The 19220-nt window shown below is 29.9% G+C and overlaps 1 protein-coding gene and 1 long non-coding RNA gene across 4 annotated transcripts in view; one reads left to right on the top strand and one right to left on the bottom strand.

The window, feature by feature from the left end:
* Cngl (Cyclic nucleotide-gated ion channel-like) overlaps positions 1-19220 on the bottom strand; it is a 249881-nt gene that overhangs the window by 192520 nt on the left and 38141 nt on the right. The window contains exon 2 of the mRNA XM_088181395.1: positions 7748-8267. Within this exon, the coding sequence (XP_088037521.1) occupies positions 7748-7885 (138 nt within the window). The 5' untranslated portion in view covers positions 7886-8267. The remainder of the gene's footprint in view (positions 1-7747; positions 8268-19220) is intronic.
* On the top strand, positions 16077-17818 carry LOC148237466 (uncharacterized). Of its 3 annotated transcripts, none has more exons than XR_015812693.1 (5): positions 16077-16470; positions 16549-16684; positions 16761-16893; positions 16964-17122; positions 17185-17818. It is a non-coding gene; the product is annotated as an uncharacterized LOC148237466 (long non-coding RNA). The 3 variants fall into 3 exon arrangements; XR_015812692.1 differs by having other exon boundaries at positions 16953-17122; positions 17185-17816; XR_015812691.1 differs by having other exon boundaries at positions 16761-17122; positions 17185-17817.

The following is a 19220-nucleotide window of genomic DNA, read 5'->3' as shown; positions in this document are numbered from 1 at the left end:
TAATCTTAAGAGACGTCAAATCAAAAGACTGATTGCGTGTGTGGCGAAGCTCGGACAGATCTGTGAATGTGTGCTTAGCTATTAGCATAAATATCAAAAGTAGGAACAGCAAAAATACGTCCCTTTTCTTGTAAGTATTTATAAGTGACTAAGGACATCAATAACTTCCTAGAAACTTTCACTAGAAACTTGTGACTCACACAATAGTTCATTTGAATCAAGCGGGGCTACACCGAGCATCGACTGAGACTTGAAAGACCAAGAAAGCAGCCGACCTTAACGTGAACCCTGATTTAGCTACAAAGTCTGAAATCTAGTGTTCAACTACCACTAAGTGATTATCACGCATCTATACCATCATACATATTGTAAGTGATATAAAAATATGAAAAATTTAATTTAAATAGCCGTAAGTCATCTTCTTATTTTAATGAAAACAAAGTTTGAAAAGCAATTTTTAAATAAATAGGTCGAAAAGAGACTAAGAAAGTACGAGATCTGCGTCGCGTCGCTTGGCACCCCGTCTGGCGGCTATTGGGGCTGTTTTCTGTCCTAATGGATATACTACATTATGATGATATAATTTTATTTCGCTATTTCACTGTTACTTATTTTGATTGAATCGATACAATATATATTTTTAAAATAAATTATAGTATTCCTTTCAATTTTGTGAACCCAAAAAAAATTTTCGACCCCCAGAGAGATCGGGACCAACGGTTTGCACACCACTTTTCTACTCGGCAAACTACATCTCACCAGTGGCGTAGCTATGGTGGGGCGAGGGGGGCGGGCCGCCCCGGGCGGCACTTGCTTGGGGGCGGCATATTTGCGATGGGATCGTCTAGTGTGGTACTTAACCCTAAATGCACTAAAATATATATATATCGACGAATTAATAATAAACAATTAAATATTTTAAGAAATGCTGATTTTATGACCATGCAAAAAATGTATAAGGAGAGTGGCAATTTTAAGGATCGCCCCGGGCACCACATACCCTAGCTACGCCACTGCATCTCGCTATAACTCATCCTAACAATCTTGCATTTCAGACACCGATAAATGCACTCTATTGATTTATTTTGTAAAGATGTGTTACTTTCACACAACTTATTATCTAATAAATTAGCTATAAGCATTTAAAAAATATATTTTGATCAAAAAGAATCAATGTCAGTCATCGTGTTTCGTACATTTTAGAATATCATTATTAGATATTAAAAATAAATATTTTAAATGCATAATTTTTCTTACAATAAAAATAGTAATCTGATAAACTCTACTCGTATCAATTTGTCTTAAACATTATAAACTAGAACTCAATTAAAAACTGGTTAATTACTTTGAAAACATTAAAAGTTAAAAGTAGATTAAAATGATTCAAATGGAAATGTATTACATTTTACAATACCAAAAATTGGCTCAATTATTATTTCAAAGCCGGACATTTTTTTACATGAAAAAATTATACACATACTATCATAGAGTATATGCATAATTTTATTGAATATATACATACACAAACTCACCCTTAAAATATATATTTTTTTTCAGGTAACTTCGTTTTCAATTTCCGTTTCATAATAGCGTACATATTGTATCTTAAAAAGACATATTAAATATTCACCATAGATATATCTTGAACTACCATATACTATTTCATTAATACTCGAACCTATGGCGTTTAAGCAAATGATGTCACTCTCTGTTTACTTTCGTTCGAGAGACTTGTACAAATGTTTGTACAAAATCTTTTATATCATGCATGTAATACGTTTTATATCTAAAAATTTACATGCAATATAGACGACAGTTTATAAATAATAATGCCTAGCCCAACAATGAATCTACCACGGACAGAATCCTAATGCTCCCTGTATGAATCACGGACAGACATTTTATGCTGTGAAAGCATTGAAATTTTATGCGCGCTGGCTCGAATTTTGATCTAACGCTCCTTTTATTTATTCACGCCGGAACGTTTAGATCGAATATGAGACGGCTCTGTAGCGAACAGGGTGGGATCGGGGATACGGTACGCAATATCAATTTTTCATGGCGGACATAAAACTATCTCTTAACGTATTATATACGGCGCGCGCTCGTTATGTTTATGCCTTGTTCTTATTCTGTTTATCTTGGTTTTCTAAGGAAAACAGCTATGCGGCGATAAATCGAAACGATAATAAAGTAAGTGGTGTGCTTGCCTGCTCTTGAGGCGGTGCAATTTCATAAATAGGTCCAACAAAGAGAACACCGTGTAAAAAGAGTGCTTTATGAACTCAAAGTTGGTTTCATGACCTTAGTACCACAATTTATTTACCCACATGTTCAAAGATACCCGTAAATTATAAGAATGGTTAAACTTCTGATATACTGTATGATGTTAAAAATGGCCTAAATAAAATTTAGAAAGCGGTAAAAAATATTTATCACAAATTAGTTTATACAAGATATTTTATTCAAGAGCCTGTGTAGTGAAAATAACTTGAAAAAAATCAAGGTATTCATCCATAAGATAAGGAGAATCTAAGAAAACATAACTTGCGATGATCAATCTGAATTATATATTAGTAACTAATTCTGATCTTTCAGGTACTTCATATGTACTTCATATGGGATTATAACCCAGATCATTTCACTATACCGCTGATTTTTCGTGACGGTTAAAGCATTTAAAGTATTTTGTAAAATGTGTCTCATTTCTCGAAACTTTTAATTGCAAATTATTTGTTTTTAACTAAATATTAAGCTATTTAACTAAATATTTACCTAAAACTTTTTGCATTACGGTCTTACGTATTATTCATTGTTCTTATTGATTTGTAGAACTTAGACTCCCAGAAACAATATTTTTAATTAATTCAATATTTAAATATAATAATATAATATTGACACAATCAATGGTATTCTTTAGAACAGTTTTTTTATAAAAAAAAAGATTCTTAATTTATATGAACCTTAAAAAAATTAATATGGAAAATGTGTTTTTCCTTAATAAAATATTGAATCACCGCAGATGTTTAGGTGGTAAGAAACATAACTGGTAAAAATTGTATATAGCATTTTATATAATACATACATTAGGAATGTTAAATTCTGCCCTGTGTTCACCCTAAGGAGGGGTACCGGTATGTGAAAGTACACGATATTGGTATGTTGTTCTTGAGGTATATTTATTAAAAATATTTTCCTATCCACCCCTTTCACTAATATTATAGTCAAATTAATTTTATGAATGAAAAGCCTCGCTTGTTTTACGCGTATATTTTATAATTTTATTTTTTTGTGAAATAAAAAAGTTTTATTTACGTGAAATCTGCATGTAAAAACATATCTCTGTTTATTATAAAAATACATGTGTATATAGGTTAATAGAAATTTTGCACTGGACGATTAATTTTTGACTATAGGACTATTGGGATCAATTTATACATTAAATAGCAAAAAGAATTGCACTCTGCGGTCAGATTTTCATTAAATACAATAGCAGTTATTGTATAAATATCCTATGAACTTTAAATTAAATACAACAGCGTTTATTTGTAAAATTTTGAGCATAGTTAAGTTTCATGGCCAAAATTTTTTTTCCAAGAAAATTTAAAAAAGTATGTATTGTGGACAGTTAAAAATATAAAATTTAAGAATAATTTTAGACAAAATTCACATTAGTGTTACAATTAATGTTAATATGTAAACTGCGTCGCTTTTTGCTATCTGACTTCATTATTTGCGTGCTTTAATCACGTCGGGCTATCGCCATTTTTAGTATATTGTGTGGGTTTTCGCCGATTTAAATGCAATTAAATTCTTTATTAATTATAAAGTCTAATTCAAGAACTTGTAATATATTTTCTTAAACAAGAATAGCATACTTTGAAAAAAATGTCGGATTTTCTTGGTTAAGAATAGTGTACTTGATTTATTGGAATGGTTAAATGTTCAAGAAATATTGAAAAGGAATGTTTTAGTATTTATATATAAGTTAGAAAATAATATGTTACCAGAGAATTTTAATAATAAGAAATAAAGATGCAGGTACATACATTTAATACTAGAAATAGAGAAAATTTAAGGATAGTTAGGTATAAGAAAATGAGTACGGCTAGGGGAATTATATACAGAAGTGTGGATTTGTGTAATAATATTCCTAAAACAATACGCAAAAATAAAACTGTAACGGGTTTCCGAAATGGAATAAAAAAAAATTTCGTGCATTAGTATATAAATTATAATATTAAGTATATTTTTTGTTTATGTTATATATTATATGTCTGTTCAGTTTAAAAAAATTAGCTATATTGTGCTAAATAAATTAATAAAATAAATAAATAAATATTCGGAAAAATAAAATTTGTGAATTATTAAAAAAAATAACTGCTTTCGAAAAAATCTAAATCGTTGTCACACATTTTAATTATCATGTTAATCTACCTCCAAAAATATTTGAGTTTAGTTAGAAACAAAAAATCTTATAGATGCTATATGATTTTGCAACATTTATTATCTATAAGTTAAAATTTATAAAAAGGAGAATATTGTACTTATTTTGTATCTATAATGTTTCAGTGCATTTGCTGTTGAACCAGTGCACAAAAACATCGTTCAACGTGTGAACGTCAAGTGCGCTTAATTTCTGCCATGTGATTGGTTTGTCACCCCGAGGGGCAGTACTGATATGTTCAAGTGAACAGAGCTTTATTTACAGTACTGCGTTTGAAAAATTCAATTTTATTTATTTATTAAGTTAAATCTATATTATATACGTACAACCTGCTTGTGAAAAATTAAGATATGGTTCAAAATTTTAAGAATATGTATTGTTCAATTTGTACATTTTTATTTTTTAATATATTATTACTAATTTGCTATAACCGAATTGATTGATCTATAAAGTAAAAAAATTCTACCAGTCATGAGGGAAACCTAATAGCTAATTCAGATATTTATATTATGTGTAGCTGGAATATCAGGGATGTCATTTGGAGAAGACATGTGAAGGCATTTACCCCCCCCCCCTTTTTTTTAATTTCGTCAGATAAATGCATGTCATTTAATGTAATACTATGAAATATAAATCTAAATATGAAATATCCACTGACTAGGCAACTTTTGCCCCCCCCCCCCCTTCCTACTAGGAAAATCTAAAATAATGTCTTTGATTTTAAAGCAGAAATTTTTGGATTATCTATCAAAAAAAATATGTAAAAAAACAGTCGAATATATACTGAAAATATTTTTTAAATAATATATCATATTGGTGAAATCATATCGAAATACATTTAAACCAGTAAATATATATTTTTACCAGCGAAAATCATTTATCTATCAGGTGCTAATAAAATTGGTGATTGGATTATTGCGTAAACGAAAATTGCGCACACGAAAATTCTACTCAGCGAAAATTCTGAACATAGGTGATTGTTTGATTGTCAAATATATTCAGATGTTTCTGATTTTTCCTGACACGAATTTTGCGGACAGATTTTTGCGAACAGGAAATTTCCGGAAAGGATTTTTGCAGACACTAATTATTTCGGACATTGATTCCAATGTAAACATTTGGATTGTTGCATTTTTAACTATTGAGTTCAATATAAATCCAATGAATCTATATTTTTACTTCGTAAAGAAACGTTTTATTAGTTTTTTTTAAATATTCATTGTTGGTATTTTGATTATTTTTATGACATTTTTAATTAGTTGACATCTATATAAATGGACAATTAAATGTTAAATAAAAATCGATTAAGACGTTTTGGCGACGGCCTTGAATGCCAAATTTCGGTTGTGATCAACAAATAAAAATTGCTGTGTTCACAGATTCAATGCGGACTAAAATGTTACCCTCTGATTTATGCATTTTTATTCACGAAAAAGTCATTCCAAAAACGCCCCCAAAGTTCATTTTTATTACATGTGTAATGATGTATTGAATAAGCGAATGACAAACTCAAGCGCATCATAATTACCATTTTCCATTATTGAAAATGGCATTTTTGTCAAAATCAGTTTGAAAGGATCGTCATAAAACATAATAGTAGTGACATATAATAAAACCAATTCCTCGCGTAACATCAAATAAATTTTTCTATTGTCTACGTTTACGTTACTTTTATATTTAATTATTTCTAGTTAAGTATCATAAGGTTAAAGAACTAATAATTTAGAAAGATTCTTTGGTAAATAAAATATGGCTTAATGTTGTCACGCGCAAAGAATTTAGTCCATTTGTTGAAAAAATACGATTCATTGTTACGAGAATATGTTCTGAAAATCAATATGAGAAAAAATTGTGCAAAATCATATATGAGAAGTAATTAGTATAAAGTAGGGATTATAATAATAAGAATACTACTAGATAGCTAAATGGAATGTAGGGTTCATCAACTGAACCATTCATCTATCTATAATTGGACGAAAGGATTAACGCATATCTCCAAAAAAAGGGCCAGTTCCACTTGCGATAAAAGCATTTTTTCCGTTTAAGAAAAAAATGGATTTATGAGTTGCAAAAACTATTTTATTATTTAAAGTTACATATCACAAGTTTTAAGAACTAATAATTTAATAATTTTACATTTTTATTGATATATAACAATTCATTATTAAATTTATGGTACTTAACTTGAAATGATAAACTTAAAATATCACTTAAGCAAGACAATAGAAAATAGTTGTTTGAAGTTACGCTAGGGATTAATTTTATTACCTGTCGCTACTATTATGTTACATATTCTTCTTAACGGTTTCGGAAAAAAATAACGTTTTCAATAATAAAAAAAAGTAATTAAGACAAGCTCGAGATTGTCGCTTTTTGTGTTTTTCATGAAGTAAAAATATTGATTCATTGGATTTAATTCCAAGTCAACAACCCAAATGTGTCCTTATTTTATTTATAAAAATATAGAAAATATTTTATTATCAAAATTAATTAACGTCTGAAAAAATTAGTGTTTGGAAAATTCCCGTCCGCAAAATTCGTGTTCGGAAAAATCACAATCATATTTTTTTACTTTTAATTCTAACTTTTTAATATGTTCCTCTACTATTTTTAATACTAATATAATTGTAAAATATATTTAAAACATTATATTCTTAAATTAAAATCATATTAACATCTGTTATATATACATACATTATGTGGTATATATATATTTGCATATTCTTAAACATACATATATGTGTATATTGATTATCAATGAATAAAATTTTTGTTGTTTGAAATTTTTATTGTGCCAAATTTTCGATTGCGGTACATTCAATTTTTACTTTTTATAACTATAATACAAGTGAAAAGCAAATAACGCGCATCTAAACCAAATTTTGCCCAATAGGAGAGTGCAAAAAAACAATTATCCCTTCTCAGAAGTCAAAAATCCACGTCAAAAGCAATAAAATCGTGCCGTCGCCGTTGAAGTGTGAACGCTCGGTAAAAAGCGACGGCACGGTTTATTGGATTGGCAGTAAAGAAAGTATTAAAAAATGTCATCGATATGCTATTCGTGTTCAAACGATTGTGATTTCCAATTAAACTAGTTTTTGCAGTAACGACAAACCAAACACAAGGAAAAAATATGAATTATTCAATTTAATAATTCAATTTATGTCATTTAAATTAAATAATTGAATTGATATCGAACTTCAATTGTATTGATTTAATTCATATACATATACACTCAAATTTAGCAATAACGAAGCATTGCCGGGTCCGCTAGTATAAAATAAAATAAAGTTAACTCACCGTGAACTGTGGAAGTGGAGAGATGGGTGGCGGAGCTGGCGCCGTGCTGCCATAATTGAGTTGATGCTGATAACTGGAAGAGAGGATCTTTTTGTGGGCCGAAGCGTGCGCCCTGTATGCAGACACGCTCAACTTCATCTCCACTGCATTGGCACTAAATCACAACCCCCTCCCATCGAATAAAAATATCACCACCATTCACTAGCATCGAGCACCGTTTTGAGGCTATGTCACGAAGCAGTGGCGGCACATGGCCGACCGATTGATTGAAAAGTATCGTTTTAAAAATACCGAACGCGAGCGGCAACGCGTCGCATGGCAACGCGTCCCGTCGCCTTGGCGACGCGCGGCCGTCGCCTGGCAACCGTGCGCGCTTCCGCCGACGTTCGACGCGGTGCAATAAATCCACCTGAGATTATCCTCGTCGAGTATCTTACGTTCCGTAATTGCAAATGGATCCTGTCTTATTTCATTGGCACGCTGATCACTCTCGCAGCCGCTGGAAGCGAGTCAGGACCCTCTGGAAATTAAAGAGATTAGAATTAGTTATCGAATTGTATTGTCATGATTTAAATTGTAAACTTTTTTATAAAATAAAAAATAATAATAATAAAACAGTGAAGCGTTATTACTCAATAATGAAAAGGCATATGATGCAGTGTAAAATGGCGGATTATATTTTTATTTAAGACGTCGTCTCCTTATGCATTGCATACCATTTAATTAAGATGGTTAATTACTTTCATAGAGGCATTGAAAATATGTTTTGATAAAGCCAAAATATGTTTTGATAAAGTCAGCGACTTGAAGGAGACTGAGCTTTTAAAGCAATCATTGATTACGTGACAAGAAACTAAAATATAGTATAACTTTTCTTGAGATTTTACAGTAAATTATTTTTATACAAATATAATAAAAAATGTTGGGTCTTATATTCGATTACATGAATTACGTTATTGTTTATATTACATATAAATAGTACAGCACCTCAGAAAATATTAATTTAAAGAAATTGTAAAATATTATACTAAAAATCATAGTCATGTATTACTTTTTGTTTTTTAACATAAAGTATGATGTAATAAAAATTGAATCAATAAAATGTAACTTGAATATTTTATGGAAAATCTTTTAAATATGAAACATTTATACAAATTCTAGCGATTTAATTAAATGCAATTCGATTAAGAGCTCCTGAGAGTTTTATGTAAACTACTTAATAGAATTTAATGCATAAACTTCAAGTTTGTAATCTTATTATATAAAATGAAATATCATTAATAAATTAAGATTATGCTTACATTAAAAACAAATATTTTTATGAAATATAATTTAAATAACAATTTATCTAAAAATGACAGAAAAAAAGTTTTTAACTAAATTTATATAATGATTATATCATATGTGTATATAATTTCGTGGCAAACATATTCACGCTGTTTATTGAACCGTATATTATTCACATTCAACAAAACAGCAAATCGATCAATAATAATAATTGATTGTGACCAAAACCTTTTGTCTTGTTCGCAAACTTGCGTTGGAACTATTTTCAAGGTATTTACTAATCAATTAATGGACAAAATGGTACATATCGTGTACATATTTTTGATTAATATATAAGCACAATAGAAAACTCAGTACAAAATAATGATAATAATTATAATCCAAGCTTTTTAATGATTCGTATACAAAAAAATATAAAGTGAAAAGTGGGATTTAAAAGAAAAAGACATATTTTTCGTACACTTTTAAAGCTCTTCTATATGGTAATAATAAAGTTTTTTTCCTTAAAATTGTAACTTCTGTATAATCATACAACACAATAAAAATATATTAAGCGCTAAATGTATACGAAAAGTAGGTTATAAGGGTCTTTGTTTTTTAATTTAATATGCTGCCTCATTGTACTGTGTTAACTTGAGCTTTTAACTTATTAATAAAATAATTATAATTAAATACCATATATAATAAAAATCGATATTAAATTAGTATATGTTTATATATATGTGGCGCCACACAAATAGGTCCAGATTTAAAACGGTAATTGTCTCATTATTGATGACCGTGACCAAAAACATTTTTTTAATTAACAATGAGACAAATATCATGGCACAAGAGAGATTTCTTTTGACCACACAACACAAGTCGTTAAGAGAATCCCTTTTGTGACAAAAATCAATCACCACATCGAAAACCCTTTCCGTACAATTCCGTTCGAAAATTCAACATCTAATCCGATTTCTCGAGTTTTACGAAGTGACTGCAGCGATTGGCTAGGAGATCGATACACAATCGCGATTGGCCAGTAAGCGTGTAGCCCCTAAATAATATAAGCATGGACTCTGATGAGGAGAAGGCAGACGATCGGAGGCACCATACGAGACGGCCGAAGACAGCAGAGAGACGCAGACGAAACACCCAGCCAGAGAGAGAAGATCCACCAGCAGCCATCCGGAGGAACCAGCCACGCGCCCTCACTAACGGACCAGAAGATCGCTCCTGGAACTCCCGAAGCACTCGCCGCACGCAGCCACAAGAACCCTGAGACATCACCACCTGCGCCACCTTCATCGCGAGAAACGTCACGCCGTAATCGTCCATTTGTCACATGTAAATATCACTTATTAAAACAATCCATCTAGATTCTCACAAGAGTCTCAATGTTTAGTTTAATTTGAATGATTCAAAATATAATTTATTTCTAAAGATACATAAGCATATGTTATGAATATAATCTGCCCCTCAAGCCGATCATATGAACAATTTTCAAGAATTTTGAAAGGCTTGGAATGTTATGATTTAAAAAACGTTTAACTGCGTAATGCAATAAACATTTTATTTAATTCATGCTTATTTTATTATTATTTTATTTTATAATCCTATAATTAATATATTTTCTTAAGATATCACTTTATTTAACATGAAAAGTTACATGGCCATTAATTTAGAGCTATTGTTTTTCAAGTTAAAGACTTGCCTACTTAAGAAAACTTTAAGCATTATATTGTATTTATTAACCATTTACATTTATTACAGAAATGTTACTACTACTTAAAATATAATATAAAAATTAAGTATTTGTAAGGTTGACTTGAGTATCGAAGAGCATGTTTTAATTAGAGAGTTAGAAAAATATTTTTTTACATTTCCATTAAGATTGGAAGGTCCCAAGGTTTTTTCGTATTTATAACCTTTCTAATTAATTTAACTTCTCTGAGACTTTTAAAGACCGCCCCTCGAGTTAAAAGAGGACGCCTTTCACTGAGACTGAAATAAATTTTTAATGTTCTCTAAGCGTTTTGATTTAAAAAAAAATTTCACCGTTTGAAACATACACATATAAGACAGACGAGTGATATTACGTCCAAGCAGTAATTCAAGTGTAGGCGTCGCAGTAGTAATTAAACGAATCGTTAGTAATCCGGTTAGTGGCCGAGATTAGTGGACGATATCTCAATGGGATTGCCATCGAAAACTTTCGGGTCTTGGCTTCTTGGGCAATTTCGAGGCAATGAATGGAAAGCCTAATTTACTCATTGCTTGATAAAATTGGACTTAATCATCCGGCGCGATAACGGGCGTTTATTTATATTCAATAGAGACACACTATTTATAAGTTGAACAACAAATAGATTAAGTATATAATTTAAATTGAAGATTGAAAGCAATAGCGTTCAAGTAATCGATTAATATTGTTATTAATCGATTATTATTGAACACGTATAGCGAAATATTTGTTTTATGTTATAATTTATTTCACTAAAAAAATTCGACTTAAATAATATTTTTAAACGAATTACACTTTGATTGTAATTAAAACACTCTTCTACTTTAAATACGCTCTTTGAAAAGTTTGTTACGGAAACTTATTAATTTATAAAATTGCCTTACTTCTCATCGGACAAGCATCAACTTAATTAAATAAGAAAAAAGTGGTATAAGTAAGTATATACATAGCAATATAAGAAAAGTAAAACATCTGTCACAATTTTATCGAAACTTTTAAATTCAGTAAAATCTTATAATATTAAATCAGTAGAAATATCTTCAAATACATAATAAAAAAAATAATAATACTAATTTTAATAATGATTTTGGCTATAGCTAATACACAATAATTATAAATTTGCCTTAATAAGATTAATAACATGTTTGCTACCTCTAAATCAATTTTTGTTTATAAGTAAAGCTGATACATATAAAATTTAATGTTTTTAAGGCTATAGATTATAATTATAGATTTTCAAAGAAGGAACAGATTAATTTTCATATGCATTATTTCATTGAGATTAAGATTATGTAGAGTACGCTCGGGATAAGGATTCCGGTTTGTTATTGTGTGCGTGAACTGTGTGGCTCAAAACAATTTCGCTCAGAATATTTAAAAGAAAATATATGTTTATTTAACATACATAAATCTGAGCTAAGTTGGAAATTTAAACGGATAATTAAAAATATATTATATAATTGAAGAAACCAGACATTGATGTCATTAATTAAATATTTGCAAAATTCAAAATCTTTCACTAGTCAAAAAAAATAATGAAGTCTTTAGCTATTCTTCAAAAGCAAAAAGATATAAAATGGGGAAAGAAATTATTCGCAGATTGTTTAATGGCTCGACGACTTTATTAAATCATTAGAATCCATTGAATAAATTAAAAAAATATCATTGGCGCAACGATAAGAATAATAACTTTTTTAAGCTTTACAGAGAATAGTGTAAAAAAACCAATAACGTACGGATAATGGAAAAATAATTAAAATATTTTAATCCACGGGTAAGAGAACAAATAACTTACAGTGTATATTAGAAGCCTTGATATCAATTAACTTAGATATGCCCAAGAAATTTTGTTCTCTTAAAATTTCATTTATAAATAAAAAAACAGTGGCACGAGTTTAGTGACCTACCCATGGGACAGTGGGCATATCTGGGTTAAACCAATATCAACACAAAATTATTTAAAATAAATCACTAGAGAAGAACGAACTTCTGTGCCACACTGCACTTTAATGACAAATACCAGCGTTGACGAATCAGTGACTGTCCTTAAAAGAGAAAGCGAGACAACGAAGTACACGCTACATCGCTTCTCCCTCTCATATCCATGTACACGCACACAATAACAAACCGGTATCCTTATCCCGAGCGAACTCTATTTCATATAAAAGCTAATCAATATTTTTTTGCTTTATACATATTCTAATAAATTCTATATTTGAAAAATCTTCTTTGTACACTAATTTTACCTGTTTTTAATTTCTAGTATATACGTATTCTATTTATATTATATATTTATTTAATTTAAATAAAATACTTATTTATTTTATTGTATTACACAACTACAGTTAATTTTATGGATTAACGTATTTTTTCAAAAACATCTAATCGCTTTATAGTGTTTTATACCTAAAAAAAAGATTCCGCAATATTTTAAATATAGCTATTTATTGGTGCTCCTTATCAATTAAACCCTTTTCTAGACATTGTCTATATCTATTGTATATTATACAATAATCATGGCAAAAATATTCATATAAACAAATATGACTAAAAAACTTTTACTATATGAAAAATCAAATCTTTTTTATAAATTAACTTGAACATTTTTTTTATCTAGTTCCTACATAAAATAGTTACTGGTCAACTTGTATGTCTTTACATTCACATTATACTCAAATAGATTAGCTTCAAGCGGAACAACGAATTCACACGGAAAAAAATCAATTACTTATAATGAAGTTCATTGTGTTAATCTGGAAGGCCGCCTCCACAGAAGGTCCATTATAATTACGAGAATTGCGGGAGGTACAAATCCGGCGTTAGGAGCACAAATAACCGGGAACAAGGGCATTAATCCCGATTCCTAAGGGCAATTGTACCTTTGCCCCGAGAAAACGCCGGGCAAACCCCCCGGGCCTATTGTATAATACGACACACTCATTTTCATACGACACTACTGAAACGGTAAGGGCGAATTATGAAAAGGCAATGATAAAGATATTTTTTGTTATTTTTTATTTTATTATTAATATTTTTGTATTCAGGTAATATTTTTCTGGAAAACCCACAATCTACTCGGTTTGATTCGATTACGTATCGCGTAGCAATTTTTTATGATATGATTTTTCATTTGCCGCTTGGGCAAGATTGAGATGGTACGTAAATGTAATATAGTATAATAAATTTTATTAAAATCACTAAATATATATATATATATATATATATATATATATATATATATATATATATATATATATATATATATATATATATATATATATATATATATATATATATATATATATATATATATATATATATATATATATATATATATATATATATATATATATATATATATATATATATATATATATATATATATATATATATATATATATATATATATATATATATATATATATATATATATATATATATATATATATATATATATATATATATATATATATATATATATATATATTTAATCAGTGTATCTTTTAAGCTAGAAAATATAAATTGATAAAAGTATTATTATCAACAAAAAAATACTAATTAAAAAATTTGATCTCCCTTCATCTTATAGTATACACAGACATTTTATAAACTGATACATCTCTCTAATTACGGTTAAATTAACCTTCTCCCTCGCTTTACGAGGCGTCAATGTCTGGTGCAGTGCGTAATACTCCCGCGGCGCCAGAGCCGTTTTAATTAAACCCCCGGGGCTCTTATCTGAACAAAAATGTTGAATTTATTCCACGCCCAAAATTTATCGACGCTCGTCGTTCTCTCGAACAGGCGCCAAAATATATAATAAACTTGGATAGATGTACATAAATACGCATGGTACGGACCTGGAAAATCTGACCCGCGGTAATGAAATTTGAACACGTATGTCAGGTTACATCAGGACCTTTGGAGGAGAGCTGTAATTGAAAAATATGATGACATGAAAACGCTTTGTGTGTAAGAAGCTCCAAGAACCACTTTTATTGTTTCGTCTTTGGAACGGAATTCATAAGATCCAAGTATATAACTATTTTATAAGTAGTCTAATTGAAAATTTTCTTTTTAAAATTACAAAAATTTGCCAAATCAAATTTTTGCTTTTCTTGACAATAGAAGTGTTTTATACATGTAATATATTTTAGACTGTCAATTTGCATTAATAAGATCTTGATATTATTCAAATATATGTTTCGAGAAGTGTTTTAAAATAGTAATGAACTTCTAAACTAATGGGTTTAATTATCATTCATTATGAGATCACGCGTAGTTTCATATTTTGCCCTTAGAATTTAGTATATTTTTACAAATATTTATTTGTCATGTTTATAATACACCTTTAGGGATTTGTTCTGGAATTCACTTTGTCTAAACAACATTATAATTATTTTTTGTACCAATGCTTGGCACACGCATTGGTAAGTGTATTAAATATTTTTACTCTTACCAATTGAAAATTTGGCAAAATAAACTTGTGCAATTAATGTATATTATCATACACGTGCCGTAGCGCTGTGTCTTTTTTCAACCTTTCAGCAATTCGAGGTGCCTACTTGACTAGGCAAAATTGGGCGATCTAAGTGGAAGGGCTGCTTTGATTTATACCAATCATCTCAGAGTATCGTCTATCTATTAGCAGTGTTTTTGTAATTTTATGTTAAAAGCGAAGAAGTTTTAAACTTGAAAAGTTATTTTCCTATGGCAGCGTTCCGGTTTATACAAGGTAGGGCATAAAGATATTCCATACTTTTAAGGGACACTGTATGGACAAGAGTAAAGTGGTAATGTAAGTTTAAATGTGTATGTTAGAATCTGCCTTTTCGGTGACTAATTGATTAATTTGTGTCTTTCAGACAAACTAAGTTTTTTTTTTGGACGTAAAACAAACGTTAATGTTGCTAAGAATACATACATAAAATCCTCAGATTTAAAGCACTTCAAACAGATACCAAGCATCCATGTATTCACGTTTCATAATATGACAACTTTGGCAAAATTAAAAAAAATCTTTAACCCTTTATGTGCCACGGTCACCATACGATGCTCTGCCGATTCGCGACCGTATTGCCACGGCCTTAGTACGAAGCTCTTACTTATGCTTTGAAATGATAGTACAAGACTATTTAGGTATATATATCCATTTATGGCTAAAATGGCAAACGGCTAAATTAAATGCTTAACTTTTCAACGTTGCCAGGGCTGTAACAAGCAACTTGCGTATTTTTCATTTTTAATAACAATTGATAATTAGTATATAACTCGACTAAAATAATTTTTGTTCCTCAAAGCTAAAACGATCATCCGGTTGCTAATTCACAAAATGCACACTTTAGGGCAAGACCGTGACGTCACGATGACGTTTCACGCCGTCGCCTAAATCAGTTCCACAAATACTCACAGGCGTCGCTTAATACGCCGCTGCGATCGCGAGGTGGGGGCGCGGCGTGTCCGCGCATGCGTTTCGCGCACATTCATCGATTCTGCGCGCGCGCTCGCGTGTTTTGCTGCTCATCGCCAAAATATGGACACGCTTCCCGCTTCTTTTCAACACATTCAGCTCGATAATAATACTTATCGAGCTAATTTGTTGAATACTGAACACCTGTCACCTGGATCAATGGATGAAGGAATATGCCGACAATTCCAAGACCGCGTGGACGATCATTCGAAAGACGAATACGCAGCCGCGTATCCTTTGCAGGTTGGTTTTTATTTTTATAATAATCAAATTTAATATATGATATATATTTACTCTGGATAACATATATATTAACTCTAGGAAATTGTTTTATTGCCATCACAACAACCATCGGAAAATTGTGATAACAAATACGTTCAAAAAACAAACTGCTTAGCAACGATATTCGTATCAAGTTTACTACAGCTAATACAAAAAAAGTGATAAATACGTCAAGGTGTGTTTTTGTGCATGTTTAGGTATACATTATAATAATATAAATTTATGTACAATACATATATTATATCTTACAGAATGTTTATCCTGCTATTATGAAGCTCGATTTTACGCACCATCATACTATTGATTCTGCTGCAGTGTTATATCGTTTAAAACCTACTTCTGAAACTAGAGATGTATTTAAATCATGTTTCAACGATAATTTAGGTATTACACATTTATTACTTCAAAAAACATGATACAACTATAAATATTTATTATCTTAGACATCACACAGGCAATTAATCTACATGAAAAGAAATTAGATTTAAAATATGGAATGAATTCAACAGAAATGGCTAATTCATCTATCAACCCCAAATATAGATCTGTTTTGTATTGGTACACAACATGGAGATCTACACATTTGGGTCTACGTTCTGGAAATACATTGAAGGTATTTATTGTTAAATATTATAAAACTGTTACAATATTAACAAATTAATATTTTTGTTTCAGACGTTAGAATCAAAAATGCCAGCTTATGAGGGCGTTTTTGTATTGCTCGATCAATCCCTTCCTAATGCACCGCCTGTCACTACAGAATCGCGAATTGATATTGCCCGTTTGGCATTTGGAGAGGATAATATTCCACCTCTGGCTCATTTTGATCCACTGGTGGAGGAAACGCCAAAAATTTCATCAATATTAGATAATATAAATAATAATACAGAAATATCTGAAAGTGCCGGACTGTCTACTTCAAATATTATTGAACCAGATGGTAATGAACTTAATATAATCACTGAATCTTGGACCGAAGCATTAGATGCTATAGCTATAAATTTAAACAATTTACAAATCTCAGAAATAAGGATTTTATTGATAAAATTAAGAGTAAATTTTGTTCTATTAATTCCTTAGAAAGTTTTGATAATATAATCGCTGATATCTCAAGATGGCCTGCGCCTGCAAAATTTAGATCTGTAATTAAAGTGCAACCAACTTCGATTAGTCGGCGCAGGCCTGGGGCTACTAGAGGATGTAAGAGATTGCCTGCGGGTCGTCCAGCACTTATGGATAAACAAAAAAGGGTTAAAAAAAATAGATTGCTAGCATTAAATATAAAAACAATGTACCAAATGTAACTAAACACAGTAAATTTTAATTTATTTTTCCAGCCTTAGCTATTTTCTCATGTGTTTCATATAATTTTTAGCTATATTTTACTATAATAAAATTCATTTATTTCTATATAAATTTAATATTAAAGTATATAATTGTTTTGTATAAATTAAATAACTTAACTATATTATGTAATTGCTTTATATAGATTTCATTTTACATAATATAGTAAAGGTGAGGATTCGGACTAGTTTTTGTTTATACTATACATGCAATAATAAATAATTTAATAAAATATTATTATGTTTTATTTCCCTTGCATATTACTGTAAACTATTTAATTTGGATAATATAAATTTAAATTCTAAAACTAAGAGTGTTATTTAGAATGTAATTTCGCACTTTCTTTTTCTTAAAAACTGACACTTTTATTTGAATAATTGAAATTAAAATAGCATTACTGATATGATATTTTAAAGAGTATTTGATTTGTTTGTTTTTGATATAATTATTGAGATTTTCGTTATAAATCAAATTTCATTTTTATAGGTAGGTATATTTAGGAAAAAAAGTGATATGACTTTATTAAATTGAAGTTGTACTCTACGTTGTTGCTAAAGGCCAGCGTGCCTCTAAATTCGTAAGCCCAAATAGAAAGCATATATCGTTTATAATAAAGAGACAGAGGTAGTAATAACGAAATTGTCATTTCATATATTATTAAATAGTTGAAAAAGTATTAAAGTTGACTTGACATGTCGCAATATCTTGTAAGCCAATGGATATGTTGACTTGATTATTTATTTATTACGTAGATATTAATTGACTGTTCGTCGTAAATCATATTTACATACTATTCGAAAGCTTATGTCTTGGACTATGATCCAGTATTTTGCGAGTATTTGTTTCTATTCGGTCATATTCAGTAAAAAATTATCTACTAAACAGACATCTTCGTATAGAAAGTCAATATCGCAACTATTATTAAATAAGTTTGTTAATTATTCAATAGACGAAAATTCGATTTTCATGTTTGCTTTCTACATTTTTGTACATATATACATTTTGTTAAATCGGGATTTTTATAAACAATTTGTCTGTTGAACTCGGTACAGTCCCGCTCAAATGGCTGGCAACCTTGGAGACGGCGAGTGACGCCGGCCCGGCGACGTCACCAAGACGCTAGAAAGAGACGAGTGAATGCTAGAAAGAGACGCGAGATGTGACGTCGCGGTCTCGCCCTAAAGCGTGCATTTTGTGAATATGCCATCCGGTTAGCGCCTTTATAATATAATACTTCTCGACCAAATTGTGATATACAAAAAATGCCGAAAAGATTTTATATTATTGTTATATTGCTGGTTTATTTTTTATTAAAAACATGTATTTTTTACTTTGTGTAAAAATGTTAATTTGCTAATAAAACAAAT

Source organism: Plectrocnemia conspersa, unplaced genomic scaffold (assembly GCF_051122295.1).
Source record: "Plectrocnemia conspersa isolate PC_06_02 unplaced genomic scaffold, ASM5112229v1 ptg000002l, whole genome shotgun sequence".
In the NCBI taxonomy this organism is placed as follows: domain Eukaryota; kingdom Metazoa; phylum Arthropoda; class Insecta; order Trichoptera; family Polycentropodidae; genus Plectrocnemia; species Plectrocnemia conspersa.
Note: the sequence above shows the minus strand (reverse complement) of the source record. Positions and strands in the feature narration are given on the sequence as shown.